Genomic DNA, 20,405 nt, shown 5'->3' on the forward strand with positions numbered 1-20,405 from the left:
ACTCATGAGGCTGAGGCAGAAGGAATGCCTGAGCCTGGGAAGTCGAGACTGTGGTGAGCTGTGATTGGGCCACTACACTCCAGCCTGGGTGATAGAGTAAGACTCAGACTTAAAAAAAAGAAAAGAAAAGAAAGATATGGCTGATGGTTGTAGACAAGAATTCTTTTGTAACTTCCAAGAACAAGAGCATCTTGGTTTATAAGACTGATTCCATCAGTCTCAAGACCTGTAGGATTCAAATTATGAGTTGTGTGCTATTTATTAAACAATATCAAAGGATGCAATACATTTTCTTCAAGTTTTTTGGTCCATTACTTAAAATCAGGAAGAATTAAAGATGGCTTTTCTAAAGTGCTTAGCCATATTTATCCTCAAGAATATATAATCAAAGAGTGACACTGAACTTAGAATATTCAAATATTTGTTGACTGTTAAAATGATAAATATAGTACATTTCAGAAAGTACACTTCATTCACTTTTTCAAATGAATTTTTCTAATTCCAAATACCTGTCTTTGGTGGATATATTGGTAACTACAAGTGTCAGGTCACCATATCGGATATTGACCACAAAGCACTTAGTGTTGTGAGTAATGTATGTTACTGTATCGTGTTACTCTGTGTCGCGATGTCACTGGGGATGTGCAGTCGCCGGTTTGGCTTATGGGAATGTCTGGAGTCATCATTTGCATCACTTGAATTTCTGGCCCTACCAAAATACTACCACTCATCACAGGTCCCATACAACCATCAGCCATGCTGGAACTGCTCATGTCAGGCACACCAGGACTGGCCAGGACTCTCTCAGCATAGATGACATTGTGTGTGTTGGCTAACTCAGCAGGCACACAAAGATTCCCTTGAATATCATAGACAGGTGTCATTACTGTTTCCGTTACAACAACATTGGGTGCAAGCTGAGGATCAAAAATAATAGTAGTGGGTTGCACGCATTGATCAGAGGTGGTGTAAGTCTCAGTCACTATGATATCTCCAGGCATCATGGGTTCAGATAGTGCCATCTCTTCTTGGAATTCAGCTTCTGTGGGAGTCATTCCTGAAGATTCATTCACAAAGTAATTGGGTCCGAGCAAGGGGAGGTCGGTACTGATTGGTATGCAGGCCTGGTGTGAAGGAAATGGTTCGATTTCTGTGTCTAAGCAGATTTCAGCAAGAGTCCTAAATTTTGGATCTAAAGTTTCCATGCAGCTTTCATCTAAATCATCTACAATCCAACTGCAACAACCAATAGAGCCCACGGGAGACCCTACTCCCTCGTGGTCGTAAATGAGCAAGCAGTCGTTGGCTGGGCGGCCTTCATCCTCATCTGCATAAGCATATGCTTTCTACAATTAGGAAAAAACAGAATTAGAGATCTCTTTCGCTGTGAAGTAATCAAGGAGGAATAACAACAATGTTTCAGAGACTTCCGATGTAAGGTTTTCTGGAATGAACTCAGCGGTGTCAATCACTCATTTAAATAATTAACACTGCGTACGCACATTCTATGAATATTTTTGTAACCACCAGTCTTAAGATATAGTTTTACAGTTGCAAGACCATCTTTGGCAGTTTTTTGTGATGAACAGTGGTGAAATTCATGTATTGTCATATGGGAAATAAAATAGACTAACTGGAATATGAGATAATATGAATTGCTTTTAAGCAAAGTAAACTTACTAAATAGGAATTCACAAGAAAATTTATTTACTCTTTCTGCTACCCTATCAGACCAACTCAATGTCTATGATTTCTGTTTGTATGTTTATTTGTCTTTTTTTCAGTACTTCTAGACAGATGATTCTTTTTCTTTTTTTTATGGGTACATAGTAGTTGTTCATATGTATGGGACACATGTGATTTGATACAGATATACAATGTGTAATGATCAATCAGGGAACTTGGGGTATCCATCACCTCAAGTATTTATCATTTCTTTGTGTTAGGACCATTCCAATTCCACTGTTTCATTTATTTTAAAATGTATCATAAGTTATTGCTAACGATAATCACCCTATTGTGCCACCAAGTACTAGATCTCATTCATTCTATCCAACTATATTTTTGCACCCATCAACCTTCCCTACTTTATATTCCCTCCTCACCACCTTTCCCAGCCTCTGGTATTCTACTCTCTGTCTCTATGAGTTCATTTTTTTTCCCCTTTAAGCTCTTACATACGAGTAAGAACATATGATATTTTTCTTTTTGTGCCTGATTTATTTCACTTAACATAATGTCCTCCTGGTCCATCCATGTTGTTGCAGATGGCTAGGTTTCATTCTTTTATATGGCTGAATAATATTCCATTGTGTATATACCACATTTTCTTCATCCACTCATCCATTGATGAACACTTAGATTGATTTCATATCTTGGCTTTTGTGAATAGTGCTGCAGTAAACATGGGTGTGCAAATATCTCTGTAATATACTGATTTCCACTGTTTTGAATGTATACTCAGCAGGGCGATTGCTGGGTCCCTTTTCTTAGAGAGGGACACTTACAGGAGAAGGCACTGGACTGAGAATAGGAGCATACTGACATTGTGTGTGTTGGCTAATTCAGCAGGTATACACATATTCCCTTGATTGTCATAGACAGATACCATGATGGGAACAAGAGATCTATCTTCTAGGTCCTGATCTAGCACAAGTTGTGGTGATGCTGTGTTCCAGACTTTTGACACCCTTTTTTCCTAATCTTGTCTTTTATTTTCTCTTATTAGAGGCATCTGGAGAACATGAAAGACATGGAAAAGAGAGGTCGTAAAGGCTCATTTTTTTTTTTTTTGTCTTGAGCATTCTCCTCCCTTACTGTTGCCAGCGAGAAACAAAGCGAGAAATCAGAAGGAAACAGGACAGAAACATGGCAAAAGGAAGAGGAGAATGATGAAGGCTGTTGACTTTTTTCACAGTATTCAGATGTTTTATGACAACTAAATGTGAAATACTGCTGCAGATTGGCTTGAAGTGTTTTAAGGAGAAGTGAGATATTTTTTATTCAGGGTTGAGGTAGGGTTAAAAATAATGGAGTATATTTCAGAAGAGGCCTGCTCCCATTGTTATTATTATTATTCAGTCTCAAGACTATTTTGTGTGTAACTGTAAGAGTACTACCTCTAAGAAGTAATTGTCCAGGAAAGCCATGTTGACACCGGTGTCAGCATATTCCCGCAGGGTTCCCATAGTTGAACTCCTCTTCCTGGAGGCTCCTGTAGCCACAAGGCCAGCAGCTGTCCCAAGCCCTGTGTTGAGTTCCACTCCTGATATGCCCCCTTCCACTGTGCCTCCTGCTGCATAGGTGTTGGTGTAGATTTCTGAAAAGAGAGGGTGTTCCTGCAATAGTGCCTTTGGTACCTGTATTTCTTATCCATCTAAAACATTGTCAGGCGCTATCTGCTGTACCACCACCACCACCCACAAAGAGTAGGTTCTGGAAAGTTGGGCAAGGAGCAGTATGAATTATACACATAATCTTCAGGCTTGTTGACAAAATAAAAGTTAACGATATAGAGAGAGTCAGCAATCAGATGTGACTTTTTTCCATTTGCATAAACTTTGTCCCGGGCTTAAAGGTATAGAGTTTGCCAAAAGCAGCTGTGCCTCTGAGCAAATGCCAGTTCCTAGGGGGCTTGAGCCACTTGAGAAATCCTCTAGAACAAGGCCAGCAAAGTGTCTGCAGAAACCGAAGCTCACAGTCCTCCTTCACCTTGGCTTTCACAGGGATGATCAGCCTCCTAAAGGTCTTAGCATAAAAATGGTTAGGCTTGAGATACTAAGGAACCATCACTGAGAAAGCTCATGTCTCCTCCAGAATTGGGGCACCTCTCTACTTGCAGTCATTACCCAATAGCTAGGCATTTTTCAGTATTCTGAGGTGTGCATGGGACTTAGGTAAGACAGCATAAGATACTGATGAGGCAAAAGATTGTGTGAATCTAAGTTCTGCAGTGTATTATTAGAACACACTTGCTGTTTTTTCTTTTCTTTTGCTCTTTTTTAAAAACAACTTTAAAATAATCACTAAAGTACCATGTACCAGGCACTATTCTAACGTACATTTTATGATAGATGTACAGAGGGTGCCAAAAATGTATATACATTTTAAGAAAGGAAAAAACTGTATTAAAATTGTATATACAGAAGATGAATACAAATAATTACAGGAGGTGTCCAGACAGATTACCATCGGTGTCCAGACACTTCTGATTACAGCAAACTAAAAGTAATACATAGTTAACATCGCTTAAAATGTGCACACATTTTTTTTGGCACTCTTGGTATATGTAAGCACATAGATATGTACACACACATGCATACACATGTATATTATATATAATTTACCATATAATATATGTGTGCATTATATATTTGACATATACATATTATATTCTGTATGTGTGTGTATACTTCTTACAGCAACACTTTAAAGTAGGTATTATCATAAGCTCAGTTTCAAAGATATGGAAACTGAGTTCTAATGAGTTTAAGTATCTTGCCCAAGGACTTATTACTACAGTTTGAGCATCCCCAAATCAAAACTCTGAAACCCAAAATGGTCTAAAACCTGAAATGCTTCAAAATCTGAAGCTTTCAAGGACTGACATGACGATCGAGGGAAGTGCTTATTGGAGTATTTCAGATTTTGAGTTTTTGAATTTGGGATGCTCAACTGATAATGCAAATATTCCAAAATCCAAATCCAAAAATATTTGTGTCTGGTCTCAAGCATTTTTGATAAGGGATACTCAACCTGTATTAGGTGGCAGAGCTAGTAACCAAACCTAAGCCTTATAATTCCAGAGCTTGCCCTTTTAAGTGCTGCATACTTCACTGCCTATAGTTTCAGATAGAAAAATAAAGTGGCCACTACAAACATGTCACTTTCCCTCGGATTATACTGTCTTATCCAAAGAGATGGACAGATAAGATATTTTTAAAATAAGATATGTTTATGTGAAGTTATTCTGGTTGACTAATTTTGAAAATTTAAAAAATACAGATTTTGGTGTCCACTGACCAGAGGAATCCATACGATCCTGGGTATTTGAGGCTGTCACGGGTACACATATATTTGACACATCCTGAAAAGTAAAAAGAAAGTTTAAAAAATAAATGCCTTATGCTACATACTTTGAAATCGACATCTGTTCATCATGCAGCATGTAATTGTCAAGACATGCTCAGTTGCCACCAAAACCCCACGCTTCTCTGGAAGGCAGCAGTCTACTCACCCTGTCCTCGGGATGGGCCCCTTCTATTCTCCAAGACTGTATCACGCCTTCTCCCCCCTCGGGCACAGGAGCAAACCTTGTTCCCAGGCCTGCTGGTTGTCTCCGTTTGCAGCAACACATGAGCAGCAAGAGTGGCGCCGCTGCCCAAGAAAGTGACAAGTTAATATAAATTGCTTAATTTAGAAAGTCGTTGAGTGCATCATTATTTTTTTTTTTTTGGTGGCATTATATTCAGAACCAAAAATATAAATACAAATGTATGTCAATATTTTTTTCCTTTAGATGACTGAGTATACATATCCAAGTTTATAAATATAAAACCATCAGATCACCTAGAACTTGAGAGCTGGACGGGGAGACATTTGAGATCATGTAATTCAGGTTCTTTACTGACAGATTAGGAAAGTAAGGGCCAGTCTTTTCACGAGTCCACAACTTCCAAGCTGCTTGGTGGCAGATCCAGAATTTAAATCCAATTTTCCAATTTCTAGTCTTCCATGTACATGTGTGTGTATTTACATATGTGTATGCATATGCATATAACCATCATATAGATTTATTTGTAATTGTAAGCCTCTGTGTATGTATGTATAAGTACATGCATATACATGCATAAGTACATTTACCTGCATGGGAATGCATACCTACATGGGCATATGTATATGTTTACACATAGAGCATCTCTGTGGATATCAATAAGTATTTGCACACCCATCTAGAAACTCGCATCTACAAGTACCAGACACAATATGCACACGTAAGTTAAACACATCATCAATATATGATGAAAAGAGGATTGGATATAGGATTCAGTTATAAGACCTAGAGATAGGACCCCTTTCCAACCCTTATTACATTTATATTTTTTTTGATGAGACTCAGACTCGTCCATTTTGATGGCTTTTTGTGCTTCTGCCATTTTTTGTTTTGCCTCTTCCACACTGGCAAACGTTTCCCTTTGAAGACTTTTTCATCCAGGGAAACCAAAACAAAGTCTCTCAGGGCGAAATTGGGTGAATAGGGAGGGTGGGACACAGGGGCCATGCTGTTTTTGGTCAAAAGCTGCTGAACACTCAGTGTGGTGTGGGCAGGTGCATTGTCATGGTGGAGGAACTGGTCACCTGTTTGCCACAACTCGTGATGTTTCTTCCCAAATCATGACACAACCTTCTCAAAACTTCCAGATAAAAAACTCTAGTTGACAGTTTGATCCAGAGGAACAAATTCTAAGCGTAGTACCGGGGGCCTGCCCTCCAAATAGATAATTTCATTTTTGGGGGCTCCCCCCAGTGTATACTATGTTTCTACAAGTTTAGATGTCATCTTTCCTGTGGGCATGGCTCTAACAAAGGGACTATCTAATACATGAGATGAAATATTTTTAGCAATACCAAAATACAATTACTGAATGCCTAATCTCACTTGGAGCTAACATCAAAAGTCTTAATTCGAGGGCCTTTGGGAATATAAGGTTTGGGCTCAGACCCCTCCCCCACGACCACACCGACTCACTCACACGGCTTCTCTCCCCTAAAGTAGACCATGGGCTTCTCCATCGAAAACATGTCCATAGGGATATCTCCCTTGCATTCTACAAGTTGATTTAACAACTCTCATGCTCTCTTTAACTGGGTCAGAAAAAAGTCATGAAGTTCTTATTGCTAGCTTGCTGAAAATGCTGCTGGCCCTGGGTTTTTAACCCTGAACATTACCCTCAGCAGAGGGCTTAAACATGCTGAGGCTTGGGTCTCCTTTTGAATAGGGCCCAGGTATGATCATTTTTAAAGACCTCTAAATGATTGTTATGTGCAACTGGGGTTGAGAACCACTGACTCAAAGGTTAGCTGACACCTCAACTTTGTTACTATAGAGTCATATTTAGAAAAAATATCTCTAATATTATTTTGAGGATCACTCAGAATCTTTGTGTAGCCTTAAAAACTTACTGATTATTTTGAAAAAGAAAACCTGTTAAAAATCAATTGCCATTTTTTATGCCTTTAAATGATTGTTTTAATTCATCTAATCCATTAAAACATGTTAACAATACAGTTTGACGAGTTGAATCCTCTTTAATCTTAGGACCTAGTTTTTGATACTTATAAAACCTAAGTATTTCAAGGACAGCCTAAAATGAATGAAGTATTTTGCCTCTAATTTAAAAAATTGTATAGGGGCTGGGTATAGTGGCTCATGCCTATAATCCCAACATTTTGTGAGGCTGAGGTGAGAGAATTCCTTGAGGCTGGGAGTTCAAAACCAGCCTGGGCAACATAGCAAGACTATCTTTACCAAAAAGAATACAAAAGTTAGCCGGTTGTGGTGGTGTGCACCTGTAGTCCCAACTAACTTGGGAGGCTGAGGTGGGAAGATTGCTTGAGCTCAGGGGTGTAGGATTCAGTGAGCCAAGATTGATCCACTGCTCTCCAGCCTGGGTGACAGAGTAAGATCCTGTCTCAAGAAAAAAAAACATAGTATAAAGAAAGGATCCTTTTTTGAAACTTTTGCTTGAGGACCTTGCCATTCCTGTGACCGTGGTCTTAGCTCAGATACTCACCTAGAGTCCAAAGACTAATTCCTTCTTCTAGGCTCTTACCCCTGCTTCCCACTACATTAGAGTGAGCAGGCCACCTATGCTCACAAGTCTTCTTTGACTCTCCAGTGCCTATTGACTGAAACTCAGAATGTTCCGCATATTATGAACATTTCTTCCCACTGGCTCCCAGCCTACCTTTTCGACTTTCTATTTCCCAAGTGGGCTATGCCCTTCCATCCCTCTTCCCTGTGCATTTGTGTTGTTTCTTTCTCCTAGACTGCCTTTCAAATTTTGCCACACACCATCCTTCTAAAAAAAATCCTGGCCAGGCGCAGTGGTTCATGCCTATAATCCCACCACTTTGAGAGGCCAAGGTGAGAGGATTGCCTGAGCCCATGGGCTCTAGACAAGTCTGGGCAACTTGGCAAGACCTCATCTCTACAATCAATCAAAAAATTAACCGGGCGTGGTAGCACATGCCTGTAGTTCCAGCAATTTGGAAGGCCAAAGCAGAAGGATCACCTGAGCCCAGCAGGTCGAGGTGGTGGCCGTGACTGTGCCACTGCACTCCAGCCTGGGCAACAGAATGAGACTCTGACTCAAAAAAAAGTCCTCAGCTTTTAGCGCCCACCTTAAAATCCCCTACCTCCAAAAAGATTATCCCAACATTCTCGCTTTCACTTAACTGCTTCTGCCTCTCTGCTCTTAAAACACTGCAAGGAAATTTCCATTACAGGAATTATTTTGTGCTTTTTAAATATTATACCTAGTGATTTGCATGCATTTCTCATCTTTAGACCCTCACTAACCCTAGACTTTCTTTGATGAATTATACCTTTGTCAGTCTTACTGTTTATTCCCAAGGGCCCTCAAAAATTGCTATAGACACCCAAAATAAATGACTAAATGTACCTGGCCATCTCAGTGAATCTGGCTATGGTCCTATTTAGAAGAACCGCTGGAAACAAGGATTAATTCAGACTTACAAAGCAGTAGCAGGAGGCCCAACACGATCATGCCAATCCCTGCTGGTCCCAGACCAACATTCGAGACCCCGGTTTGGTCTTCAGTGACAGTCCCGTATGGGTCACTGGTAATGTCCCCGCTGTGGATGCCTGTGGCACTAGAGTCCCAGCACATGTGGTTGCTGTCACAGTAGCAGGCATCTAACTGCACGATCTGGGCGAATTCACATACTCTGTGATAGCTGTCCTTCACTAGGATTGGGATTTGGTAAGGTCCTGGAGATAGAGTCTGCTCAGCCATAAGGATTGCAGAGGTAGCTGAAAAAGAGAGGAGACAGAAAATAAATTAAAATTTCTTAGAGGTGACCCTAACTACTACCCAACACTGACTCAGCATACTTGATTTTTTTAATCCTCTTAGTCACAGAGCACCCTATACTTTTTTTTTTACATTGATAATGAATTATTCAAAAAATACTGCTTCTTGCTGAATTGCTTCTTCTACAAAGCTGACAGGGACCTAGTTGTTTTTCCAGAGCAACAGTACTCGGCATATAATACACACCCAATAAATATCTGCCTAGTGAATGAATAATATTGATTTAAAAATATTGGAAGTCTTCTATTTAGGATTCCAAAATACCCGCCTTAAGACTGTTATTTATATCTTATTCAAAATTGCCCTTTCATTTAAATTTATTCCAAGAACTATTATTCTCCTAATTACTTGTGCTACCATTCATTGCCTATGAGTTTTTACAGAAAATAGTGCCTAAAACATTAGGCAATTCATTCATCAATCCAAAGAGGGTTTGGAGATGATTCAATCACACCTAAATCATGAATAGCAGCTGATTAATCCATAGCACACAATATTTTTTATTATTATGGTTTATTACCTTCAGTTAGCTAGATAGCAAGCCAGCTATGTTTACCAAAATCTAATAACTTGTGCACAACATAAAAATCAGATAAGACAATGTCACAGCACATTAGGTGAAGTTCATTCTATTTTATAGCACTGACATTGAAACAGGGCTTGAGAAATATTATTTTCAATGTGATTATATTTTTTACTGGCAAAGCTGTGACATCACACCTCCATGTCGAATATTTTTTCATATACATTTTTTATTACAAAATTATTTAAATTAATTTTTTTAAGATGAGATGAGGTCTCTCTATGTTGTCCAGACTGGTCTTGAAGTTCTGGGCTCCAGCAATCCTCCCGCCTCAGCCTCATAAAGTTTTGGGATTACAGGTATGAGCCAGTATGCCTGACCTTTTCTTATATTTTTAATCATACTATCTAGGATCTAAATGAGGAAAAAAGTGACTAGCAGTTATTATTTAAGAATGGGATATTCCACTTTGTAGGAGAAGGTGAATTCAGAGTTGTCTTGATTTTAATGGAATTGCTTTAATGTGCTTAGCCTTTTAAAATATTAAAGTGATTTTGTTGAAAAGAGTGAAAAGGTTTGATGGTAAAAACAAATTTCCTAATTTCCTCCTTTGACCAAGTTTTTATTGGTGGCATTTCCCCTGCATCATATTGATGCTTTTCCCTTCTGTCGAAGGAGGAGCTTGGTGACCTCAGAGAGATGGGCAGTATTTTCTCCCCTTTAACCCTGCAGTCTGCTTGTACCCCACTACCCCATGAAATCGTCCCTATTGCCCCAAAATGAATATGAGATTGTGGAGGTATCTTAGTCAAAATAAGGTCCTCTCATAGCATTTTGTTTTCTGTTATACATTTTTAACATTTCAGAAAGAAAGAGCCCAAGGAGATAAAATGATATGTAATCTGAAGTTTACTCTTTGTTTTTTTGGGGTTTTTTTTTGAGTTGGAGTCTCACTCTGTCATCCAGACTGGAGTGCAATGGCCTCTCCCGGCCACCGCAGCCTCAACCTGCTGGGCTCCGGTGATCCTTCCACTTCAGCCTTCCAAGTAGTCGGAATTACAGGCATGCGCCACCATGCCCAGCTGATTTTTTGATTTATTGTAGAGATGAGGTCTCGCTGCCCAGGCAGGTCTCGAACCCGCAGGCTCAGGCAATTCACTCACCTCAGCCTCCCAAAGGTGCGGGATTACAGGCTGAGCCACTGAGCCCGGCTGCTCTTTGTTTTTATCAATGTCAGACATTTTTATGTAGGTACAATCAGTACACATGCACACGCTACTTGGGATCTGTTTTTCACTTTACTATCTGTGGTTTATATATTCCTCTGTATCTGTATGTTTTGTACAATTCTAACTTTAATGGCTGTGTGGTACCACTTCTTAAAAATATGTTCCATAGTTTTCTTAGTCATTTCTCTAATACTGGGAAATTTGGATTTAAATGTTTAAACTTAGGAATAAGTTTGAATTCATAGTTTCTGTTCAAAACAATTTCATTGACCTATGTGCTCCTAAGTGAGTAGAAAATGTGTAAATGTATCTATGGGATACCTGAGTTTTAGAGACATCCATGTGACTTACCTGAAATTATTCAGAATAGGGAATTGTGACATCCCTAACTCTTGAGTTTGTCAAAAGTTCTGTTTATTTTAAACTGATCAGACATTGATTGCATGCCCTACCTATGTAAAATGCTGGATAAACTGGTATTTATACACTACTATTTGTAATTACAGTAATGATGAAACATTTTGACGTTTGTTTCAGTTCAAATTTTTTGCAAATATCCTAAGTGTGTGCATGGAAGATATTTTTCATCTAATGTAAATATGGCAAGAATTATAAGAGATAGAAAATATTACCCAATGACTACTGATTTCATCATTGTTTTGCTTTTTGAACTTAAAATATGAGCACATTTACATCCCCACTTACCATTTTGTGATCTGATATCCCACATGTCAGCTGTCCCTGGTGGTTGGTCAACAACACAGAAGGTAAAGGGAGACCCATAAGAATGGTCACTGACAGAGATGAGGACAGATGGAGAGGCAATGCAGATGGAGCTTGTGTCAGGAAAAATGTCTGGACAGTAGTCATTGATATCAGGAACCTCGATACATATGGTTCCTGTAGCTGTTCTTCCAGAGCCATCTGAAACAAGAAAGTGTCTTGGGAGTTGGGGTAAATGGTGTCAGGGAAAAACTTTTTCTCATCTTCCCTGATGATGCCACCACATACAGGAGTCTAAGAATAACTTGTGAGGTGCGACAGGTTCCTGCCTACTTTGGCGACCTGAAGCCACTCTTGCCTTTGTATGCTACCTTCTAGCCACAGCGGTTGTTCTTGAGTTCTTTGAACAAGTTTCTTCCTTACTCAGAACTCTTGTTACAGTCTGTGCATTCTTCCTAAAGTGTTTTTCATCCTTATTTCATTCTGCTAATTCCTACACAACTTAAGATGCAAAATTAAATGTCCTTCCTCAGAGAAGATTTGCTTCTATCTGGTCTCACCCTGTCCCCATAAGTTAGACCAATTTATAGACCTCCATTTGGGATGTCCAATGAAACCTTGTATGTGGAAATAACCACAATTGAATTAAATAATTGTATATGTATTTTTTTCTTTCTCTTTTCACTTGTGACATTAATTCCCTCCATTAGATACCATGTCTCTCTGAAATGGCACTTCGGTAAACAAATATAAATCTATTAGGTTTTTTCCTAATCCACTCAAAACAAATTTTTGGTTAGTATAGTTTATTAGAAAGGGCAGAAGACTAAAAATTAGCTGTCTGGGATTTTAGTACACTTTTTTACTTGAGATTCTGTTGCAGTGAAGAAAAAAATTTTTTTAAAAATTTACAAAGAGGTTTAGCTTTTTCACTTGTAAACTAGAACACTGTCATCTCCGGGGTAGTTTATAAGGTCATTTTTCTGATAAATTAATACATTTCTTTGAAAGATGTTTTCTATTTGCCTAAGTAGTTGAGTCAATGAGTTAGTTGAATAATAATGAACTGAAAAACCTATCCGTGTCCTACATGATTTTGTACAGTATGTTCTTCTACCCTATTCAGCATTGGAATTTCTAGACAAGAGTCTATTTCACTTCATCTTTCATTAGGGAGACCTTGGATTATCCCACAGACTGTTTAATGTGTCGTTCTCTGAGTCTCAGTAGCTTTACTATTGCCTTGTGACTGGCAACCAAAGTTCAAGCTATTGTTCACAGCATTTGCTCCCAAATAAAGTCTGCGATTCTGAGAACTCTGCCTCTTCTGATGACTGAGCATTCTGGAACAGACTTACCTGAACCATCTGGGGTGCCAGGGCAGATACTCTGCTTTGGTAAACAAACAATGAGCTTTGTTTTCAGTTTCCTCTTGGTACATTTTGATAAAATTGATTCACTTGAAATGACTCATTTTTTATTAACTTTAAAATGACTCATTTTTATTCTAGTCTTTGAAGATTTCACATATCACTAACATGTAAACATAGGGTACATTTAATGTGGTTAGAATGCATTTTAGAAACAGACCTTCTGGGCCAGGTGCAGTGACTCACGCCTGTAATCTCAGCACTCTGGGAGGCCAAGGCAGGAGGGTTGCTTGAGCCCAGGATTTCAAGACCAGCCTTGGCAACATAGTGAGACCTCATCTCTAAAAAAAATTAAAAAATTAACCAGGCATGCTGGCACACTCCCATAGTCCCAGCTACTCAAGAGGCTGATGGAAGGATCATCCGAGCCCAGAACTTTGAGGCTGTGGTGAGCCATGATTGTGTCACTGCACTCAGCCTGAGTGACAGTGAGACCTCAACTTAAAAAAAAAGAGAGAAAGAGAAAGAAGAAAGAAAAGAAACAGGCCTTCTGGAATATTGATAATAAATAAGGTGAAATTATTTATGTAACTGTCCCAGGTATTAAAAGTGACAGCTATAGGATGAAGCCCAGCATGTACGAACTGTAATTGCCTTGGTTGTATCATGGTTTCTTTTTGAATCTTTGGCTGTTCCTTTTTCCTTCTTTTTGTTTGGCTACTGTAGCAGTCAGATATAAACTCGGTGCAAACCTACAGTATCTATCTTATATAGGCATGTATCTGGGACACCTATTTTTCCCTTTCTTTCCTGGTTCTTGACCTTTCTCTCTTGTTTTGTTCTGTAGCTGCTGGTTTCCTAGACACTGCTTTGTAGAATCATTAACTATTGATAAATAAACGAATTCCTGTTACCACTCACCAAGAGGAACGCTTAATTGGTTTTCCCACAGGAGAAGTGTCACTCACAAGTGAATTCAGTGCGTCTGCACTTAGGTCTTTAAATTTGGATCTTATGTTTGGAATGACTTTATGCTTTCTTGGTCTATGCATCTCACTATGGACAAGGTATCTAATCGAGCAACACTTACACAGGCCTTTCATTGGCATTGCATTTTAGTGACTCTAAAATAGCTATGCTTTTGGGGACACTACCATTTCCCTCCCTGCACCTCAGGTCATCGCATGATGAACTTTGTGCACAGCTTGTAACACTTGCTTTAAGTAAAATTTCTGACATACTCTACAAGTGGGATTAGCTATACTCAAGATATTAGGTTATAAACAGAGATTATTTATATATATTTTAGTTTTTATGCGGTAAGCCACATATAATTCTTTTTTGGAAGTAGGTGAAATAAATTATGGCTTACGAGTAAATTATGGTTGCAAGTGTAATTGAATTCAGTTCTTGATCTAGTTTAGAGCTTCTCATAAGTCTTGTGTACACCATTAAAAGATAAATTTTGAGTCACTCAAATATCAGCATTATAGTCATATTTATAACATTTAATAAAATAGTAATCATTTTGTTAAAATACTGAAAATAGATTTTCTTACCATCTACAGCCAGGATCTCTGCTGTGTATATTCCATTGGTAATATATTTTGACTTCTTGTCAAATTCCCTAGAAAATTGTATTTCACCAGTCCTTGAATCAACTTTTAGCCACCTGCCTGCATCATGCCCAATGATATACCTGTTTTAAAATAAAAGAGTTCATCATTATCCTTTTATGAAAGTTAGTACTTTAGAATTACCTAAGATCTGCAATGTGGTAAATATATATTGTGTTTTGTAATGATAATTGTCTTGGTTTATAAAATGTATATAGCAATAAAAATTCAGTAATATATTAATGTACAGATTCACATCATAACAGTTTCATTCTTACTCTTCTACCTCTTAATATAATTGATAATAAATGCATGTTTATTTCAGGTCTATTTATTAAATCATAGCATCATCAAATATTTTTATTAATTTTCAAAACGAATACTGCTTATTTATTTTCATGTGTGGCATACTCAGGATGCTTCTTGTACATTTTCAGGCATATTGGTTTCAGAGATCCTCACTGATTGCCTGTTCAGAGGCTTGTGATATCCTCTGTTTCAGCAGGTCTATCTGGGTCTTGCAACAGATAATGGATTTAAAGTGCTTTACCTGACTGGAAGAAGATCTTGTCTCTACCATGCAAGATTTCAAGTCATCAGCTCTTTTATTGAACATCCTTTTCCACTACTCCACACTGACAGACTTCATAATTTTTTTGAGTCTGTCAACTTGTTAGCTGACCTGATAATTAAAACCTTTAACATCAGCCGGGCTCGGTGGCTCAGCCTGTATTCCCGCGCTTTGGGAGGCTGAGGTGAGTGGATTGCCTGATCCCGTGGGTTCGAGACCCGCCTGGGCAACTTGGCGAGACCTCATCTCTACAATAATTCAAAAAAAAATTAGCCAGGCGTGATAGTGTGCACCTGTAATTCTGGCTACTCGGAAGGCTGAGACGGAAGGATGGCCGGAGCCCAGCAGGTCGAGGCTGCAGTGGCCGGAAGCGGCCACTACACTCCAGTCTGGGCAACAGAGTGAGACTCCAACTCAAAAAAAAAATAAAAACAACAAAAACCTTTAACATCAAGTAAATTATAAGTTAATAGACTGTTTACTCCAAAAATATTGAAAGAAAAGGAGATGGAGAAGGGAAGGCTACAGAGAAGATCTATACATTTCACTGTAGTTACTTCCAGAATATCTTTTTTTTTTTTCATTAATCAGTATTTTTTATTATGGTTTTGTGGGGTACAACTTCCGGAATATCTTACATAATTCTAATTCATGTGTAATCTATGCACCTAGTGTCCCTAATGCCTGCCCTTCTGTTTCTCCTGTTCTGACTCTCTTTATGCTTATCAAATTTCTAAAACACCAATTTTTAGCCTCTTCCACTGGTTTTTTCCTTTTAGGTTAAGCAGAGGGTGGAAACTAGTCTCAAAGTCAGAGATAACACAGGTTGAAGTAAACAAGCAGTGACTCAACTTTTATGATGTCTTATGGTCTACAATATAGCTTAATCAGTTCAGGTCCAGGATGGTACAAATTGACCACAAAAGATCAAAGAGACTTTTAGAGTAATTTAGGTGACTCTTTGATCTTAGACTTGCTCCCCGGACATAATTACTTTTATAACCAATTGGAGCCCTTTGCAGTCTCTACAACACTAGTAAAATTCTAAGATTGCAAATGCCGTAATAGTCTTCTAAAACGAACAAGTAAGAAAAGCAAAACAAAACTCCAAACGTGTTAAAACCCACATGTACTAGCTGAGCAGAACCATGTCACACTAACATGAACAGTGTTTCCAGTACCTGACATTTGTTGCAGGATTTCCTGTGTCCAAATCTACGGCTGTGTATGTGCCAAGTACATAATTCAGTAAGGAATTTCCTTTTATTCCTTCCCGCACACTAAAAGTCATAGAATTTGGATGGAATGTGGGTCCTTCCCTCACATTAATAACCTGAATTCTCACGGGGGTTGCATGCATTCGGAATTGAGAAGCAACTGAGTGGTGAAAATCAGCTTGGTTTTTAACTCCAATACTGAGATCAATATTAGGTGCTTGTTCATAATCCAGCATCTGAAATGATAGAAAGTAAAAAAAAAAAACAAAAAAAAACTGAAGCAGTAGAGGATTCTTTTGATAGAGTAAGAAGCCATGGTAAGCAAGCCACACACCAGAATAAAGCCCAGGAACTATATGATTTAGATTTTGAATTGAAAAATTTTACTTATTAATGTCTTGGGTATTTTAGATATGTGATTTTTTTTGCCATTATCAGGAACGTAGGTCATTTAAACCTGTGATTTTAAATTGGAATCAAATTTTGGAGCTTTAAACTTCTTATATAAAAGTACTAAAATGAAAAATGATATTTCTTTCCAAGTGAGATGGTTATGAAAAAAATAAATTTTAAATGAAATAAAAAAGTTCACAGCTATTGAATGAATAAATAAATAAGATCCAGATTTACTTTATAGAATTCGCACTGAGAATCTCTTGAAAACATAATCAGCAGAATATAGGAGCCAATATATATATGATGTCATGAACATGTAATTATTTTTAAAATGATATAAACAACTTCTAAAGAATTTTTAATTATTATAGTCAGCCCTAGACTATAATTAATAGTGCTGGGTTTGGTGGACGAGAAGACTTCTTTATAGGACACATTCTAATAAGTAAATGTCATGCCTAGAAGAATTCATCTTTGAAATGGGTTTCCTGGATAAAAAAATACATGGAATCTTTTGATCTAGAATGATTGATGTGGTGACATGATAAGTCATAGGTGAAAAAGCAGTTGTAAAAAAAGAAAGGCTGGGCAGTCTGCTTAGAAGTGTTCGGAAGCAAATGTAAGCATCACTTGCAACACATTTACCAACAGAAATCAAGATATCACCAAGACTCTGAGATAAATCTCTGCATCCCAGGGAAATTCCATGACGTCATGAATTTCTTTTTAGCTTTTAGAATTGAATTTTTCAGGTTGGGCATGTGGCGTATGCCTGTAATCCCAGCACTTTAGGAGGTTGAGATGAAAGGATTGTTTGAGCCCAGAAGTTGGAGACCAGCTGAGACAACATAGAGATCTTGTCTCTACAAAAAGGAAAAAAATTTTTAAAAAAGAAAAAAAAATTAGCTGGGCATGGTGGCACCCTCCTATAGTCCCAGCTACTCAGGAGACTGAGGTTGGAGGATCGCTTGAGCCCAGATGTCAGAGGCTGCAGTGAGCAGTGATAGTGCCACTACACTCCAGCCTGGGCAACAGAGTGAGACACTGATTCAAAAAAAAAAATAGAATTTTTCAGAAAAACTGATAAGACAAATATATTTGCAGGAATTTACTTGGGTTTGGGGGTTTTTTGTTTGGAGATGGCCCAGCATGAATCACTTGAATTTCAGCTCAAATCCCTGAGGTTTAGGACTTTTATTGCTTTTGCATATCTGTTCACAGATGTCCACATAATACATGGTCTGCTCATCCACATAATGGACCAGTCCACATGGTCCCTAGCACAGAGTTGAATATGAATTATGTACTAAAAATGAATTTCAGTGGGAAGAGATGTCCCTTCTATAAGTCAGTCTTTATTTTCTAGAATTCCATGCTGTCTTCAAACAAACACATCTGAGAACCTCTATTCTGGTAGAGAAGCCTCCTGGCATCTTCTTATTCATACACACAGATGTACTTTTGTTTGTCAGACTAGTTCTCTGCCAATCGAACGACGTATGACAAAATTATATTAGCGTGTCTAAGGTTGTATTAATTAAACATATTCACATACTAGGAACAGAAAATTGGTTGAGGACTAATCTTTCCAATAGGAGAGAAGATTACAAAAGACATGTAGAGGAAAGGCAAAAAGTCGCTCATTCCTTCTTTGTAAGTGGGACCCTTTATCAAGGATTTTCTAATTTTGCCCAGAGATCAGGGGTTTGTAAAGAGCAATAAAAACAATTATGTGCCCTTAAGTCTCTTTTTAGAGTGAAGGGAGGTACTGGAAAAACTTGGTCTCTGCAGTTTAACACACTAATGAGGAATAACCACGTAACAAGGGTATGGTAGGTGTGTTAGAATGGGTGGGGCCTGGCCTGCAGGGACCTAGAGCAAGGCTCTGAAAGGGTCTAGGAGGAGGACAACCCTTCCAGAAATGGATTTGGCTTCTGGCAGGTTTGGGCATCAGTCAATTTAGTATAGAAGCAATGCTGTTAGATTTTCATATCCAGCTTTTTGGTCTAAATTAATATGGGAGGAGGTTAGAAGTCTTTACCCAAAAGGCATATAGGATAGCAGATTTTCTATAGCAGAGGGCTGAGGGAATGGTCAAATATCTGCCAGGTGTGTATGACTGGCTTTCCAGGAAGGCACATTTTCTGGTAAAAATGTGTCTTGAAGAGACCAGCAGAGCACAGAGAAGCAAGAGAACAGACTCCAAGGGAAAAATCTCAGGGTGCCAATTCTTTTGCTAGAACCTGTCTTGCTGGCCCCAGATGACACAGTGAGACACAGAGGAGGCAGTTAAATGTGACTTTGAGATCAGAGAGATCTGATGGATCTTGTCTTTGTCCTTTGCCACCTGGTTGAACTGAGACTAGCTAGTTTTCCCTTTGATTTTGTTTTACGTTCCTTTTTTACTTTTTGAGTCAGGGTATTGCTCCGTTGTCCAGTCTGGAGTGCAGTGGCACCATCACAACTCACTGCAGCCTTGCCTTCTTGAGCTCAGGCAATCCTTCTGCCTCAGTCTCCCAAGTAGCTAGGACTACAGGCATGTGCCACCATGCCTGACTAATTTCAAAAAAAATTTTTTTTGTAGAAATGAGGTCTCACTGTGTTGCCCAGGGTGGTCTCAAACTCCTAGGCTGAAGTCATCTTCCCATCTCATCCTCCCAAAGTTGTCACTCTTTCTATATAAAAGCAATCACTATATTTTCTTTGCAGAGTTGTGAGGATTAAATGAGATAATATATGCAAGACCTCTATATACACAATATAACACCATAGTTGGTGTTTAGTAATTACTTAATAAATGTTAGTTAGAATTATTATAGAAAGGGAAAACCAATATTTCTTTGCTAGAATTCCAGTTGGGTAGCATTTTGCTTTCCTCTCAGTGTTGAAGTGAATGTATATATATACACATATATTTATATTATTTGTATTTTCATATGCATTTATCAGTAAATACCAAAGGGAGATTGTTACTGATAAATAGATTTTCAATTTACTCTCAGAGATTTTCTTGTTAGACTGTAAGATCCTTGAGAACAGGGACCATATCTCATTCACCTTCATATCTGTAGCACGTAGCAGTTCTCAAATTTTTGTTGAATTGGGTCATTTGTCATGTCTTCAGACTAAGAAAAAGGTTATATAAAGCTTAGTCAAGGCCAGATGTGGTGGCTCACACCTGTAATCCCAGCACTTTAGGAGGCCGAGGTGGGAGGACTGCTTGAAGGTGCGAGTTCAAGACCAGCCTAAGCAACCCAGTGAGACAAAAATAATTAGCCAGGTATGGTGGGGTGAGCCTCTAAGTCCAAGCTACTCCAAAACTGAGTGGGGAGTACTGGATCCCAGGAGTTTGAGGCTGCAGTGAACTATGACTGTACCACTGCATTCCAGTCTAGGCAACAGAGCTAGACCCTGTCTCAAAAATAAAAAGCAAAACAAACAAACAAATAGTTTAAACAAAAGCCCATTCCTGATGGGCGAATTTCCACAAGTGGTGGTTGGAATGAAAATAGAGAGAGCTCGCAAGGAAACATTATAATCTCATTCTAAATGCTGACCTCTGGCTGTTGAAAATGCCAGAGCTAGGGAAATTACATAGTTCCCTAAAATAGATAGTTATTTTGGCTAGTTACTAACACGCAGCA

At 38.5% G+C, this 20,405-nt stretch overlaps 1 protein-coding gene across 1 annotated transcript in view; it reads right to left on the reverse strand.

Annotated features, from left to right (window-relative positions):
- Positions 1 to 578: 578 nt before the first annotated feature.
- The window catches only part of DSG4 (desmoglein 4), a 45,198-nt gene continuing 25,371 nt past the window's right edge, over positions 579 to 20,405 (reverse strand). Inside the window, exons 9-16 of the mRNA XM_008073391.1 lie at positions 16,330 to 16,601; positions 14,521 to 14,660; positions 11,574 to 11,792; positions 8,759 to 9,055; positions 5,237 to 5,376; positions 5,023 to 5,086; positions 3,120 to 3,319; positions 579 to 1,346 (exon numbers count right to left, since the gene is read on the reverse strand). Of these exons, the coding sequence (XP_008071582.1) occupies positions 579 to 1,346; positions 3,120 to 3,319; positions 5,023 to 5,086; positions 5,237 to 5,376; positions 8,759 to 9,055; positions 11,574 to 11,792; positions 14,521 to 14,660; positions 16,330 to 16,601 (2,100 nt within the window). The remainder of the gene's footprint in view (positions 1,347 to 3,119; positions 3,320 to 5,022; positions 5,087 to 5,236; positions 5,377 to 8,758; positions 9,056 to 11,573; positions 11,793 to 14,520; positions 14,661 to 16,329; positions 16,602 to 20,405) is intronic.

The sequence above is a fragment of the Carlito syrichta genome, unplaced genomic scaffold, assembly GCF_000164805.1.
Source record: "Carlito syrichta isolate Samal-C Ts95f unplaced genomic scaffold, Tarsius_syrichta-2.0.1 Scaffold315831, whole genome shotgun sequence".
In the NCBI taxonomy this organism is placed as follows: Eukaryota; Metazoa; Chordata; class Mammalia; order Primates; family Tarsiidae; genus Carlito; species Carlito syrichta.